Source organism: Protopterus annectens, chromosome 2.part1, assembly GCF_019279795.1.
Source record: "Protopterus annectens isolate FY-2018-M chromosome 2.part1, PAN1.0, whole genome shotgun sequence".
Taxonomy (NCBI): Eukaryota; Metazoa; Chordata; order Ceratodontiformes; family Protopteridae; genus Protopterus; species Protopterus annectens.
Window position 1 is genome coordinate 428,575,760 of NC_056729.1, and position 16,307 is coordinate 428,592,066.

General features: G+C 38.0%; 1 protein-coding gene across 3 annotated transcripts in view; it reads right to left on the reverse strand.

The window, feature by feature from the left end:
- Nucleotides 1–12,529: 12,529 nt before the first annotated feature.
- Nucleotides 12,530–16,307, reverse strand: part of TTC29 (tetratricopeptide repeat domain 29) — a 3,626,200-nt gene continuing 3,622,422 nt past the window's right edge. For 2 of the 3 annotated variants that reach the window (XM_044062243.1, XM_044062241.1), the window contains one exon: nt 12,530–12,892. In XM_044062243.1, the coding sequence (XP_043918178.1) occupies nt 12,789–12,892 (104 nt within the window). In that variant the 3' untranslated portion in view covers nt 12,530–12,788. The remainder of the gene's footprint in view (nt 12,893–16,307) is intronic. The other variant, XM_044062242.1, reaches the window with a different exon arrangement.

The following is a 16,307-nucleotide window of genomic DNA, read 5'->3' on the forward strand; positions in this document are numbered from 1 at the left end:
CACTGGATCCATGCTGTCTCTTTTCTGTATGGCTTAATGTATGGGTTATTCTGACCATATCTGACCTTGGTACCTTTTTTCCAAGCTCTTGGATCCAGGGGTCTGCCTCCTCCCCAGCCCATAATTCCCTGTTTTCCCCTGCAATACCTCAGATCACATTTACCCAATTGTATCTAACATATTATCTAATAGAAAAAAAGGAATTTTTATTAAATCATATAGATAGTGAGAAAGGAAAGAAGTCAGCCCAGTACCTGAAAATATGACAAGTCTCTGGACAGGTATAGTCACTCAGTCAGGAGACATAAGTGACAATTTTGGCAAAAGGGGTGAGGTGGGGGGAGGCAGGTTGAGCCAGCCAGACAAAGACTATATGGAACCAGCTTTATGGTATGTAATTTGTGTGTCCAATGTTGTCTTTAGCATTTCACTCAACATGCAGGACAGATTCCCCAGCTAAAGGAACTCTGGGGTGGTCTCATGGAAGGATATTCTAAAGAATGGAGGAGCCGAAGGATGCATGGGATCTACATTGCATGTTCAGCTTATAGTGAAATAGAAAAGTATGAACTGGTAAACCAAATAGCTGCAGCACAAATCTCATCTATGGGAACTTCAGCAAAAAAGCAGTAGAGGCTGCCACTACCCTTACTGACTGAGCCTTGGGATTGTATGGAAGGGTTAATCCTTTCTCTGTATAGAGAAAAGCAACACAATAAATCAGCCACCTGCATAGTGTGAATTTAGAAACACCTTGTCCCAGCATAGCTTTTGATAAGGAAATAAAAAGTTGACCTGTTTTCTTGAACTTTTTGGTATGATGTAGATAAATTCTCAATTGATGGTGTATGTCTATGAAATGTAAGATATATTTGCCTATGTAAGAGAAATTTGGAAAAAAAAATAATAATAATAATAAAATTAATAATAATATATTGATAACAGAAGAGGAAATGCTGGCATGCCTGGCCATCATTGGAATTATAGGAAACATATGGTCAACTTTAGGTTAGATGAGGCGAAAGAAAGGGAGACCAAACTTGTCGGGGCCAGACGGGGACAATGAGAGTTACTATTGCCTTACACCTGATGCCTTTCTTTAGAAACTTAGATATAAAAGGAAAGGGTCTATATTACCAAATGGAAAAACCCTTTACGCGAATACCTAAACGTTGACACCTATAATGCGAACCGCGGAAATCCCGAAAGCACTAAACAGCGAAAAATAAAATAATGAACTGTCATAGTCGGCCAACCTCACCACCTGCTACATTATTTATTTTATTTTATTTATTCATCATTTGTTGACTGGGAAAGTCCGACTAGGTTCCACAGAGCCTGTTTTCAGTGGAGGCCTGGGGAGAAATGCTCCAGATGCATGTCTTTGGAATGTGGGAGGAAACCGGAGTACCCGGAGGAAACCCACGTGAACACAGGGAGAACATGCAAACTCCACACAGAAGGCACCCCAGCCGAGAATCGAACCGGTGAACCTCTTGCTGTGAGGCGACAACGTTAACCGCTGCACCACTGTGCCGCCCTACATACTACCTACCCAAATACAATAAATAAACCACATACAAACACTAACTAAACCCTACTTCTAACCTAAAGTAAAGCATCAAAACCCTACTTCTAACCTTACACTAAACCCCACATACACAACTAACTATGCACTACCCTTAACCCCTCCTTAACCCTAAGGTCCGTAACTACCACACACGTCTCCTACAGACATACACCCAAAAAATAAATAATACACATACATGCATTTAACAAAACCCTACTTCCAACACTACACTAAACCCCACATACACAACTATCTATGCACTATCCTTAACCCCTCCTTAACCCTAAGGTCCGTAACTACCACACACTTCCCCTACAGACATACACCCAAACAAAATAAATAATACACATACATACAGTTAAATAAAGCCCTACGTCTAACACTACACTTAATCTTACATACATTACCTATCTGTTCACTTACCTTAACTCGCATCCTAACCCTAAAGTCCTATCTATTGCACACTTACCTTACGGAGCTATACCGCAGATGGGCCAACCATTACACTTTGACATTTCAATTTTCTCTATTTTGGACGTTCAGCGTTTCCATCTTTCATGCAATACGTGTCACTCTTTTCATATTTGCGATTACAGTCTTTCGATCTGGTAATAGGAAACCAAAGGAAAGGGTGGAAAGATATACAGATGACCTGGAGGCCAGTTGTGGACAGAGCATCCCTTGGTGACTGACCCTCTGGAGGAATCAGGGCAAAGTAGCTGCTGAACTTAGTGTTCATGTAGAAAGTGAAAAGATCACTGCAAGGCTGGCTCCACTGACAGAAAATCATTGATACTACTGCTTGACTAAGGGACCAGTCATGGGGCAGAAGAATATACCTACTCAGTTTGTCCATCAAGACATTGGAGCTCCCCAGAATGTGCTTTATGACTTGAAAGTGTTGAGAAGGTATTGCCCATGGCCACACCCTCATGGCTTCCTGGCATAACAGGTATGAATGTGTTCCCCCTGTTTACTGCCATGCTGTCTGTCTGGGATAGAGATCACACCTCTGGGCGCAGAGTCCTGAAAGGCCTGCAGTACTAGGAGGACCACTCTAATCTCTAAATCAATGATATGAGATTGGCTTCTGTTATGGACCATGTGCATTGGACTGTCGTCCTTTTGTAATGTCCCTCCAACCCCAGAAGGAAGGTGTCTAAGGTAACAGTGGCCATCAGAAATGAATAGGTGAATGGATGACCCCAGGACACAAAAGGAGAGGTCAACTGCCATAGAATGTAATGTCTGCATACTGATGTGAGTCATACTGGAAAGAAAAAGGGGTGATGTAACACTGACCACTGAATAAGAGGATCCACTGCAGCCAATGACCCAATAGACAAAGTAGAAGCCTATCTGGGGATTTCAGGAAGAGAGACAACTTTGGAAGCTTAAAGATGGGTAGATAGGACTCTTGATTCTGGGAGTCTGGCTATCTGGGATGTTGTGTCCAGGAGGAACCCTGTGAATTATTTTGCTTGAGTCAGTGTTAGCTGGCTTTTTGTTGGGTTTAATACTATGCTTACATGTTGAGAGAAGTGAATCAAGAAGTTCCTGCACTGAGTCAATTGATCTCTGGTAGAAGTGGTAAGGAACATCTGGAACCCGTGCAGACTTAGGTAAATTGCCACTACTGCCAGACACTTGGTGAACACCTGGGGGCTGTAATGAGCCCAAAGGACAGTGGTCTGAATTGGGTGTGACTTTCCCCCAGCTGAAAGGAGAGAAAGCTTATGGATTGCCTCACTATCTTTACATGGTAGTAAGAATGCTGAAAGTATATGGACCACATCCAGTCATCCTTCCTCAGTAGAGGTAAAATGGACTGCACAGTGACTATCTGGAACTTTGTCTGTTTCAAAAACAGATTTAGGTAGCTAAGGTCTAGAATCAGTACCCCAATATTTTTTTGGAATCAAAAAGAATCTTGAATAAACTATAAATCATTGCTGGTCTGGATTTGAAAAGTTCTTTAGTCAGATCACATGGAAAATGAGTCATATGTGTCAGGAAATTTAGCGCAGAAAGAGTAAACTTTCATGTGCCCACATTCCATATTGGTCCAGCACCCTGGACTCCTGTTAGGGGGATGGACAGGGGTTCCTTCCTCAGAAAGCTCCTTCCTTGTGGCTGCTACCAACCCCATACCATTGACTGGGAGACCCTTGCTCCAATATGACCTGTTTTGGATGGATGTGAGGATCTTATCTGTTTTCCTTGGAATTGGCTCTACCATATTGGGGTCCTTCCAAGCTTGTTGTGAGACCAAATCAATGAGCTCACTAGTGGGTGAAACCACCCAGGCAGTAGATCAGCCAACCACAAAAGTCTCAAGGAATATTAACTTTTCTTGAAAGGGAACATTGGACAACCAACCTGCCTATACTTCATCAATTCAAAGATGTCTCCAAAGGAGATGTCTTCTAATTGGAAACCTAGTGGACCCCTCTCATTCCTCAAAGTTAGTATCTTAAATAAGTGATTCCTGAGAGGAATCAACATGCCTCCTTTTGCAGCAAAGGTTCCTGGGACTTTTCTTGGGGGCACTTCAAAGAAGTCTTAGAATTAGAATGGGGACTCACTCGGTGAGAACCTTCAAAGGTAATAGAAGTTGTCTGTCCCTGATGGACAGAATGGTCAGTCGAAGCTGCAGAATCCAGAGGGAGTTGGGACATTGCTGAGTGAGTGTGAAGAATCTTTTCTCTAGCTCTGGAGAGGACCCTTTCAAAAGCTTCAAACACCAAAGAAAGATCATACTGAAGTCAGTCTTCCAGGATGCAAAGACCCTAATTAGGGAACATATTAGACCCAGACTTGACCTGGCTCTGAAGTTGACATTGGAGCTGAGCTGTCTGAGACTGAGCATTGAGTGGTAGAGGTGTGGCTCTGAAAACATTGGTCTCAAAGGAAACACAGGACTTGCATTCTATGTTTAAATAGTCTACCCCTAGGCAGTAAACACACAGACTGTGCAGGTCTTGCAGAGAAATCTTATGCCCACAAGTAATGCATTTTTTTTGTTGGACATCTTGTAAGGAACAACAGATAAGCAACACATACATACACACACAAAGAGAACAATGTTCTATACAATACTATTCAAACATTAGAAAGTACAAATACTCTACTCCTAGAACAATACTACAATGACAGTAATAACAATGCAAAGACTTTTTTAACAAGGTAGGAGATAAAGGTGTGAAGAAACTTTTCACAGAAAATTATTACTGAGAATTTTTTTAACAAAAAAATCTTAGAAAAAGGTAAAAACCCTTAGACAGCTATACAAACTATGAAAGACCTAAACCCTTATTAAAAATACCAGAATGCAGACTAGCAGACTGTGGCAAATATGAAAAATATTTATTAATGTTGTGCTAAAAAGCACAAAACAAAGGAAATATAAAGCAAACCGGTTTCGGCTGAAAAACAAATAGCCTTCTTCAGTGCATAGAACATCCAAATGACATAAGCAAATTCCCTTATATAGTCAGCAATTAAGGCTCATTAACTCAACCTGATTATTAGCTAATACACAGCTTAAAAGTGCTCATTCAAACTGGGGGGGAATAAACCCCCCAGTTTAATAATCCATTTCCTTTTCATATTATTAAGAATCTGATGCCATCTAAACTTATTTAATTTGTTACCCCTGACCCAATCAATAATAGTAAAGTGAAAGGACGCCTTATTAGGTGTGACAGTATGTTTGTAAAGAGCATTGGTTATTCTATGGTACCTAATACCACTGAAATGCTCTGCGATCCTAAACTTAACCGGACGTGAAGTCTGGCCAATATAAAACGCAGAGCAACTGCATGTAGCCAAATAAACAACCCAGTCCATTTGACAAGTAGCAAAACAAGAGATTTGGTAAACCTGACTGGTGTTCCTGCTACTAAATTCCTTGGTCTTACAAATTTTGGGACAATATATACAATGACCACATGGATAACAACCAATTAGTTGATACCCTAGTAAAGAGGAATGGACCAATGATATGTCATAACTGCGTCCATGTTTATAGTGACTGGAAATGGAGCCCATATTCTTGCCCTTCCTAAAAGAAAACCGACATCTGTTTCCCAAAAAATCAGATAATCTTCTTTCTGCCATCAAAATATTCCAGTGTCGTTGCACACTATTTGTTAAAAGGGCTCAATTCCTACCATAGGCGAACAAATGACTCTTGCTCCTGAGGCTTGTTTTTATATTCCAGGAGAGAATCCCTAGACATAGAATCCACAGTGTTTCTGGCATGTACATGTCCTAAATTATAGCCCCTATCTAGAAAATGGGAGGTGAGATCATCCCTGTATGTATCATATGATGTTTACTGGGAGCAAATATGCTTTATCGTCATATACTGAGACTTTGGAATATTCTTACATATGTGAGGAGGATGAAAGCTGGTGGTGTGGAGAAAGATTGAACTTCAATGCATCAAGGAATTGGCTGATAATCATGATTTGGTTATTTTATCTGCCGATAAAGGAGAGGCGGTTGTAGTACAAGATTGGTCATTGTATATATTGTCCTACAATTTGTAAGACCAAGGAATTTAGTAGCAGGAACACCAGTCAGGTTTACTAAATCTTTTGTTTTGTTAATTGTCAAACAGGGTTGTTTATTTGGCTACGTGCAGTTGCTCTGCATTTTATATTGGCCAGATTTCACTTCCCATTAAGTTTAGGATCGCAGAGCATTTCAGTGATATTAGGCACCATAGAATAACCAATGCTCTTTACAAACATACTGTCAGATATAATAAGGCATCCTTTCACTTAACTATTATTGATCGGGTCAGGGGTAACAAATTAAATAAGTTTGGATGACATCAGATTCTTAATAATATGGAAAGGAAATGGATTATTAAACTGGGGGGTTTATTACCCCCCCCCCCCAGTTTGAATGAGCACTTTTAAGCTTTGTATTAGCTAATAATCAGGTTGAGTTAATGAGCCTTAAATGCTGACTATATAAGGGAATTTGCTTGTGTCATTTGGATGTTCTATGCACTGAAGAAGGCTATTTGTTTTTCAGCCGAAACCGGTTTGCTTTATATTCCCATTGTTATGTGCTTTATAGCACAACATTAATAAAGATTTTTCATAATTGCCACAGTCTGCTGGTCTGCGTTCCTGGATTTGGTACTTTTTGGACTGTGCAGTCGCCATACAGGCAGGGGGGTGCTTTTACTACCTTATTAAAAATAGCCAAAAATATCCAAAAACTATGATTTAGCTGTCACTGAGTGCTGAGCCTTAGCAGATCATGTTTGGACCTTTTAGCAGCAAATGAGAGCTGAGGAACTGCACGGGACAAGAGGGAATTATAGGTAGGGGAGAAGCCTAATCCCCAGATCCAAGAGCTTGGAAAAAGGCATTGAGATCGGATCTGGTCTGATTTGATAATTCATATGTTGAGTTGGACAGAAAAGATCACACTGGATCATTTGGTACAGATGAAATTATCAGCAAATAGTTATAGGAATTAAAATCAGAATTTGCCCGTTTTATGCGACAGCACCACAGCTGCTGTGTATATTTTTTGGGATGTTGCATATGATATCTCTTTATATTGCTCTAATAAAACTAGTTCTGAATGTGGTAGGTAAATGATCTACAGATAAGCAAAGATTCAAATATATCTTAAAAAGAAACTCCTAGGTTAGGAAGATCTACTATACAGAGATTACAAGAATAAGAAGAACTGGAATACAAAAGATTGAGGGAAGACTTGATTTTGGCCTTCAGAGCTTTAAAGCAGAAGCATCATTATAACTGTGCTGGACAATGACCAACTCAACATAATTTAAATTTAAGAAGAATTATTATACGATTCAAGAATATAACTGACAAAACTGTGAGAAGGAAATCGTACAATGAACTTGTTGTATTTAGTTGCAGTTCTTTTCCCAATTCTATCAAGCAATCAAATTTGATAGCTGAGTTCAAAGTCATAGCAGATAAAATTATGGGGGACATGACTTACTTGAGGGTTTCACAGTTGGACATAAAGAGTCCAGTTGGTTCAAATTCCTACACTTGTGTTATATGGAATCACTATGCCAGATATAGTAAATTCTTTCAATACTTTTGGAATTTCCAAGACACTTTAACTGCTCATTGTTTTATAGGCACCATGTTAATTATCTTCAACTTCCCCTCCTAGCATCCAGTCGGCACAGTCAGTCATGCTCAGGGGGTGAGATGTGGTCCATTCATTTAACAAGGGCCCTAAAGTCCATTAATTCCATGGGTGAAATCCCATAAGCCCATTCATTCTCCTCAGAGGTAAGAGTCTAGAATCAGAAGCAGGCCATTATGCATGTGAGGTTGTTCCCTATCCTTAAGCCCTTCTCCTCCCCATGAGAGCTGTAACTTCTGTAATTAATATTTTGGTGGAATAATGCATGCTTTCAGCATGCATACCTCTGCTCCCCACCCCCCTGACTATTAGTGTACCATGGTCATCACCCCCAACCCATCAGGGTACATGGTAGACTTCCTCAGAAGTGCTGATGTCTGCAATGAAGTAGCTTGGACTGTCCTTTGGAATGGAGGAATCTAAGTCAACCATTCATTACAGGCACCCCCCCCCCAAGCTGGTTCCTTCAGTTTACTGTGTTCCTCATCAAATACTGGTCATCCAAGGCAAAGGGAACCTATTACTAAGTACGGAACCTATTCCCTTGCACTCCTTAGTAATGGGTGCTAACTCTAACATTAATACTGCCCCTTCCCCCAATCCTAATCCTACATATTAAGGCCATTAAAACCTTCCCGTAACACTGCCACTACTCCGACAAATTTCAGACTAGTGTTATGGGTTTTTTTTTCTTTGTTTTAATAATGTGAGAGGAAATAGTTTTCCTCTCTTGTTATTATTGTTTTTTTTTTCCGGTACTGTGTATGATCAAACTTATTTTGTCAGTGTTTTACAATCGACATTAGAGCAGTTCGGTCATACACAATACACCCCATATATATGTATATATAGGTTTGCCATCAAAATTTCAAAGGCTTGTGTTGGAAAATCTTGTGGCCAAAAGGCAGTTTTCAAAGTTTCACAATCCTGAACGGGAATAATAATATGAAATCATAATAATGAAAGTAAAGCTTGATTCATTATTATGAGTTCGGCATTGCGAATGGAGATCGCAGTGCAGTGAGGATTGGGGAATTTACCCTTTTCCTCATTGTAATGTGATCTTCAAGTTGGTATATATAATTTGCAGGGGTGTGGGGGTTGCAGGGGGGGGGTTCCCCCCTGCTAAAATGTAAAAGGACATATGGCTTTCAAAACTGGAAGTCTGGTATGTTGAATGTTGTTCATCGTATTACTAACGTTCGACATTTAGGCTAAATGTTGTTTTTGTTTTCAGAATTTTAGTTTGTTTTTTTGATAGCAAATTATTTTGACTTTGAAATTTTGATGGTAAACCATATATATATATATATATATATATATATATATATATATATATATATATATATATATATATGTATAGATACATGCGCATATGTACATACTGTATATATGCATCCTTTTATGCCACATAGGTGGACCTTTCACCACACATTTTAAGTTTTGACCAAGATTTGCTTCTCTTTTTACTACCACATCTAAATGCATTAAATTCTACATTACTGTTAGGAAAATCTTATAGAATTATAGTATTTAAATAAGCAGCACAATCAGTACCAGGCCAGAAATTATCATCTGATATGCCATAATGAACAGTATCAGGAAGAGATCTAGCATCATGATCATCACCATGTACTGTGCTAATTATATGGACAGTAAAAAAAAATCAGCAACTCTGCATGGAAATCTCAACCTAGTGGGGGTTAAGTAAATACTGAACATCTCCATCTTGGGTATTTACTAGCATGTAATACACAGCATACTATTAATAGCTTATGGTTAACCATCAAAAACACACTAAATCCAAATTCAAATGCATCTTTCAAAAAAAAACCAAAAAACAAAATCATAAGCTATCAGTGAACCGAAGGGTCAGCAGAGAAGTAAAAAAAAAAGAAAAATCTTTTAAAAAGCACAATTAACATTTGCATCCGAAAATATGCACTCCTGAAAAGCATACAACTTGAAGCAGAAGCTGATATCACCTGCACCTATGCACCTTTCAAGCATGCTGCACAGTACTGCTGTTGGTTCATCAATGTTACACGTTTATAATGAAAACAGTGTCAGCATTCTAGATTCGTAATGGTTTAGATCATTTCATATCATAGTTTTACTGCTGAATAATGAGCTATACTGGAAATGAAAGCAAAACACAGTGATGCAGGAAGAATTCAAAAGTTAAGAGGCAGAAGATGGCTACAAAAAAATTTTAATATGATTATACAGTTCTAAGTCAGGATTTATAAAAGAGATTAAAGGTCAATTCTTATTCTTGAGTGATCATAGCAATTTTTTAATCACTAATCCATAATTTTATATGAAACACCTATTATCTCACAGTTAGGGTAATTTCGCTTGGAATGTTCCAACTGTCTGGTGTCAGTTTCTGCAAGTCCCAGGACTAGAAATCACTTGCCCTGAAATTCACTTTCAGCTAACCTTGATTTTGCCCTTTTCCTCACTGTTGTTCAACTGTGGCATCAGCATACATACGTTAGGGGCCATGGGGTGGGTGAGGGGATTCAGTGGGGTTTGCCCCCACTTGAAAAAAATAAATTTATTTCTTGTTCACTGAATATGATTTTTCAGTGAAGTTATCTTCAGAGAGTTGGCATGAATTCACTCTGTTGACATTTCCTAGAAATAAGACAAAATTATGGATCTGTTGTTCAGAAGCTCCTTGATTTAAGATGTTTTGCAATACAAAATTATATTAAAATTACTATATATGAAAGGCAAGAAGACATTGAGGCCAAATACTCCTCAAATATAGGGACTGAATGGCATACAATGTGTTCCAAGGACTCTGTATAGTAGCACTTAACAAGGAGACATTTCTAGAAATATGGTAACATGCCTTCTTCATGTCAACAAAATACACAAAGTCAAAAATGGCAACCTCCCATGACTCCTTACAATATGCTCTTCCTACCATTTGTGAACTTATTTTGGTAAATGGGCTTGTAATCCTTATTTCTATTTTTGTCCACAGTCCATTCTTGGATGATGGTGTTATTCTGCTGGGAAAGACTGCAGGTTTTTGTGAACTGTGGACCAGTGTTCTTTAGAAATTATGGTCTTGGAAGGGACATGTTTTGCAAATTGGTCTAAGAAGAAATGCCAGACTAACAATGATACAAAATATCCCACATTATTCAGCTAAAGAAGCTGAGAACTTTGCCCAGAAGGTTAGGTGAAAGGTGTGTATGTGTGTGTGTGTGTGGGGGGGGGGGGGGGGCTATGGTTAGCTGGAATGTCAATCAAGTGGCAGGCAGGACTAGGATGGATTAAAATGGACTAGACAATGAACATGGAACTACAGGAATAAACATAAAAAATAACAAAGTCAAATTAGAAAACATGCTTAGCTGTTTAATTAGTCCTTATATTTGCCAAAATCTTCCTTGTCATAAATTTACTTGTTGTTTCTAAGACTATCAGAATCACAAAATTTAATTTTATTGTGGGTTTTCTTGCATCAACAATCATACCACTCAACCTTTTAGAGCAAGAAATCTGGACAAATCCAAAATTAAAAGTGCGACAAAATCCCAAAAATAGGGACAATTTTTAAATATTGCTCTTACAAACTTAGAAAGTTGACAGAATAACAGGTTTTGCATTAGCATGAATCTTCTGAAGGTTATGAAGTCTGAACTCAAATATCTGTCATTATTTTCTAACTTCAGCCTTTAATTATTTGCCACTAATTTGCCAGACAACCACAATTTTATGAAAAACGGACCAAAAATATGAGGCACAAATCTGGACATTCTGTGAAAATCTGTACAGTTGAGATGTGTACAATACCCTCTTCCCCATACAGCCTTGACACACATAGGATTATTCACGGGTCTATATTAGATCACCGAACACTTAAAAAAAGCGAACAGTGATTAACTGACCCTATGTAAGCGAAAGCTTACAATGTCGAAGTGTCAGAATGGTGATTTTTTTCCAAGGGAAAAAAATCGTTGTTCCAACAAAAAAAATAAAAATAAAAAACAATTTCAAACATTACATTAAGTGGGGGGCTGCGCCCCCCCCCCACTTAAATATACCAACTCCGAGACTGCACTACAGTGCCGAAAATGGCAAAGTACTGAAGCGGCCAAGCAAATTCTTTCCCAGGGAAGGAAGTCGCTTAACAGCCACTTCGATATTTTGCATTTTCAGCCTTTTAAGTTCGACTAAGACGCATTCAAAAGAATGCGTCTTCGGTCTTCTAATATAGACCCTTATTCACACATGAAGTAAATGTTACTAATAACAAAGCGTACTGTTAAATATAATAAAATGTTCGGGTTGCATTTAAAAAAGTGTAACAAAAATTAAAACTTTCTATACTTGTAATTACATTTAGTGAAAATATGTAAACACGTTTGCAAAGTTTTTCAGTTACTCAGGCTACTTAGAACCATTAAAAACCATGCAAATTAACCAATATGATGATGGTTAGTGGCAGGACAGTACAGCACAGTTGTACTCCTGAAACTATAGCTTTGAAAGGCAACAAGTACTATTAGTGAACGAAAGTACACGTATGACTTGTGTCCCGGGTTGCTCCACAAAACAAGGTTTGCCTAGTGTATTACACTCAATTAACAAAAATAATAACATGATAATATCTGCAACTCTCTGGTTATGAAAATTTTATGTATTACTGTCAGTAAAACACTTTACTTCAGTAATGGTCTTGAAAGCATCATTATGTAACAGGAAACACAACTTAAAAATGTCAATATGGCAATTCCTTACAGCAATAAAACCAACAAGCAATTTTAGAAAAGAAAAAAGATTTACTTTGAATATACTAAAGGATTTATTGTAAGCATGCGTACACAGCTGAATATTTCACAGACATGTAAGTGTGCATATTTTATATCGAGTTTTCTTTGTAAATGTACTATTTATTTTAAAGGACACCAAGGTTTTAAATGACTAATTTGTGACAAAAAGTTACTTCAGTCGACATAACTGATCTAAATTAAGTGGATATTGTACTGCCTGCATGCATATCTGATGCTGAAAATCAATGTGGGTTGTTCCCTGCTTAGGTTGTTTACTGTTGGTCACTAGCAAATGCAGTGTTCAGGGCTTCTTCTTTGCATTCCTCTTCATCTCTCCATTTTCCCGCAGCTTCTTTTTTATGTGAACTTTTATCTGCTAAAATTAGGAAAAAAATGTCATTCTGTGACTTCCATGTAAAACAGCCAAATGAAGAAATGTTCAACAAATAAGACACATCATGAACTCATTGGTATAATAGGAACCTTTTTATAAAAAGCAAATTTGGCACAAGACAAGAGCTAAAAGCACCACTGCATGTCTAAAAAATGAGCTTAAAAGTTCATAAATGTTAAATATATGTAAAGACTAAGAAGTAATGAATTGTGATAAAGGTGAAAGGATATGCATGACAATATAGCAATGTGCACTCATTGGTTCAGATTGGGATCAGGTACTAGATGGCAAGATATTTCACTATGGTATTATTTGAATGGAGACATTTCCCTGTGATGTCATTTGCTTGAGGACATTTCCCCTATGGTACCATTTGGTTGGGGACACATGGCTGAAGTGAAATTCAGCTGCAGAGACATATGACTGTCATAAATACACTGTGGGCACAGAGAGGTATACTGCATGATGCCCACAGCTTCAATAACCAAGTGGATTGGGCGCAAAGGAAGTAACGTGCATTGTACTTGGTGTACAGCACATGCTTATGCAACAACAACACATAAATGTGTACTACACAATGCCTAGAAATCCTGCATACTGTTGTGGTCACACTTAGGCTCCAGCCTGTGTTTTAGGCAATGCTTTTTAGACACTGTGAAAGGGGTAATGGTCCACATACAGAAATAATAAAGGCATTATCCATTGCATACTGCATTTTCACTGCCACTGGCATGCCCACTGGAAATCATGCTGCTGATGCCTCCTATACTGCTTGCCATGTCTCTATGGTCTTGGGGGCAATAGATGTTATTCCCCCCAGTACATTTATGGCTTTATCTGCTCCTGTGTGCTCAAACTGAATTTGTGACAGCCATATGTCTATGCTGATGATTTTCACTTCAGCCATTTGTCCATCTGTCTCCAGCCAAATGTGTCAAAGGAAATGTCTCTCTACCAAACAGCCTGAACCCAGTTTTCTCTTTTCTCCATTGATTTTGCTCTCTTCCCTTCTTTGGCCCTTTCTAAAGCCTCTGCAGAAAACCATTTTGCCATCTTAATTTTTCTATTTGGAATATGTTTGTTACCACTCCTGGGACAATATCACAGAGTTCCATCCATAGTTATAGTCACTGCACTCAAAACCACCTTCATAACAAATATAAAGAAAGAAAGACACAATAAGTGAAGAGAAGGCTGGATGGCAACTGGCCACAATATGAGACATTGCTTGTTTCTGGTTATGCCTTGTTCACAGTGGAGATATGCTATGGTGCAGGATTCCACAGGGATGTGCTATAGTTATCCTATTTTTTTTTTAATTTTATTTATTTATTTTACATTTGTTAACTGGGAAAGTGCAACTGGCTACAGGTCCATTTTCAGCGTAGGCCCGAGGAGAAAAGCTCCAAATGTGCAAAACAAGTGTAAATACAGTGAAATTATTACAGTGAGTTATCACAAAACTGAGATTTGTTTAACGATATGTACACATAGGTACATTTTTCTCAGATACACACAGAAAAGTTTGGAAGCAAGTAACTGAGAAATAAATAATTAAAAGATTTCATCTGAAAAAGGAAAACACATATATTAAGGTGGTTATCATACATGGTGTAGTGTTAACTTTAAATCTTTCCAGTAGGTGGGTGATGCAAAGAATTTTAAACAGTTAGAGAGTCAAAGTTTTATTCTTGTAATGAGGTTCTCATTTATGAATTATGTTTTAGGGGGGGTTATGTTTTAGTTGTACTTTTTGGTGTCCCATTGCTTGCTGCCAATCAGCTCCCCATAATCAATTGGGTCATTCATTCCTAAAGGGGAGAGAGCTGTTTCTAGCTAATTCTTTCTCCATGAGGAGAGAGATGATTGCAAAGCAGTTATCCAGGCCACCATTAGGGCAGTTTTGGCATGCTGCCTAACTCCTCCGCTGGCAGTGACATGAGCTGTGCATCGCTCCAGAGGGACCTCCTATGTCCCTAATACAGGGAAGTGCCTGCTCTTTAACTCTCCTATGGAAGGGCTACAGCATTAGCATGGGTGACTCCAGACATATCTCTCATCCCGAGGTATGTTCTCATGGTCATGGCCTTCATCACTCACCTAAAGCACTAATTTAACAAAGAGGGAGGAATCACCACAACTCCCACAGGTGAGCAAATCATAAGTTGTGTATTTCTCACCCATCCATCCTTGGCTTTTCCAGCCTCCCAAGCTGCTAACTGCTTTATCCCTTTGCGTCAAAGTGCCAGAATATCCTCTTGGTTTTATTTATTAATGATCTTGAGAAGAAATAGGACCAATCATAGCGATTGTCAATACTGAGAGACATAGATGATACATACACACACACACACACACACACACACATTAAATATTTATATATATATATATATATATATATATATATATATATATATATATATATATAGATGTATGCATATATGTGTATACACACACACACACACACACACACACACACACACACACATATATATATATATATATATATATGCATACATCAAAGATATATTTGATGTTGTTTTCCACTGAGTGATAATATTTTTATAGGTTGTTTGTGACCAGTAAATAGGTTTTATTCCAGAATTGTGTGGTACTAACTAAATGGGATTTCTGAATGCTTTACAGTAATTAGAATTGTTTTTATGGCTGCTTTGTGTGTCAATGTTTTATATTAGTGTAAATGTTCAGTATGCATCTTAATTTGACCACTTTTCCAATTTAACCAGTCTCATTTCTGAAGCAACAGAAGTGAGTTCCTTTATCAGCCATTGCTCTTGTTTAGCTTAGTGGACACAGGGAAGAATTTATCCTGCAGATAAGTGGTAAGGGATGAAGCCAGGGTATTGGTAGACAAGAACTTCTGCACAGTTTAGGAAGGAGAAATGGGATTTGAGATTATTTATGTTTTTGTAGATCTATTTCAAAAATTGATCAGAGCTGGAAGATTTCAAGTAGGAAGATTTGGCAAACTAAAGGTAACAGCAGAATAGTCAGTGATGGGGAGATAATAATGCAAGTGATATTTCTGGAATATTTATACAGTTTATTAGTCTTTTAGGACCTTTTTTTCTGTTAGGTCATATTGTTTCCTGCATTAAGTTATAAGTCCAATGTCAGCCAGAGTTTCTTTAATATCTTTAGATTAATGACCTAGAAAGTTTAGGTTAATGACACCAAGAAGTATGAACTGTTTTTGCATCTGTGTGCTATGGTAATGATACCACTAAAAATATGTTGGCATTTTATTACAGAATAAGGTGGAGGCATAGCTATGCATAAATGAAGCAAATTATGTTTTTATTACTGGTAGCTGTGGATAAAAGTCAAATTGGTTACAAATTAGATGATACATTAGCTGATACAATTATTTTAAGAC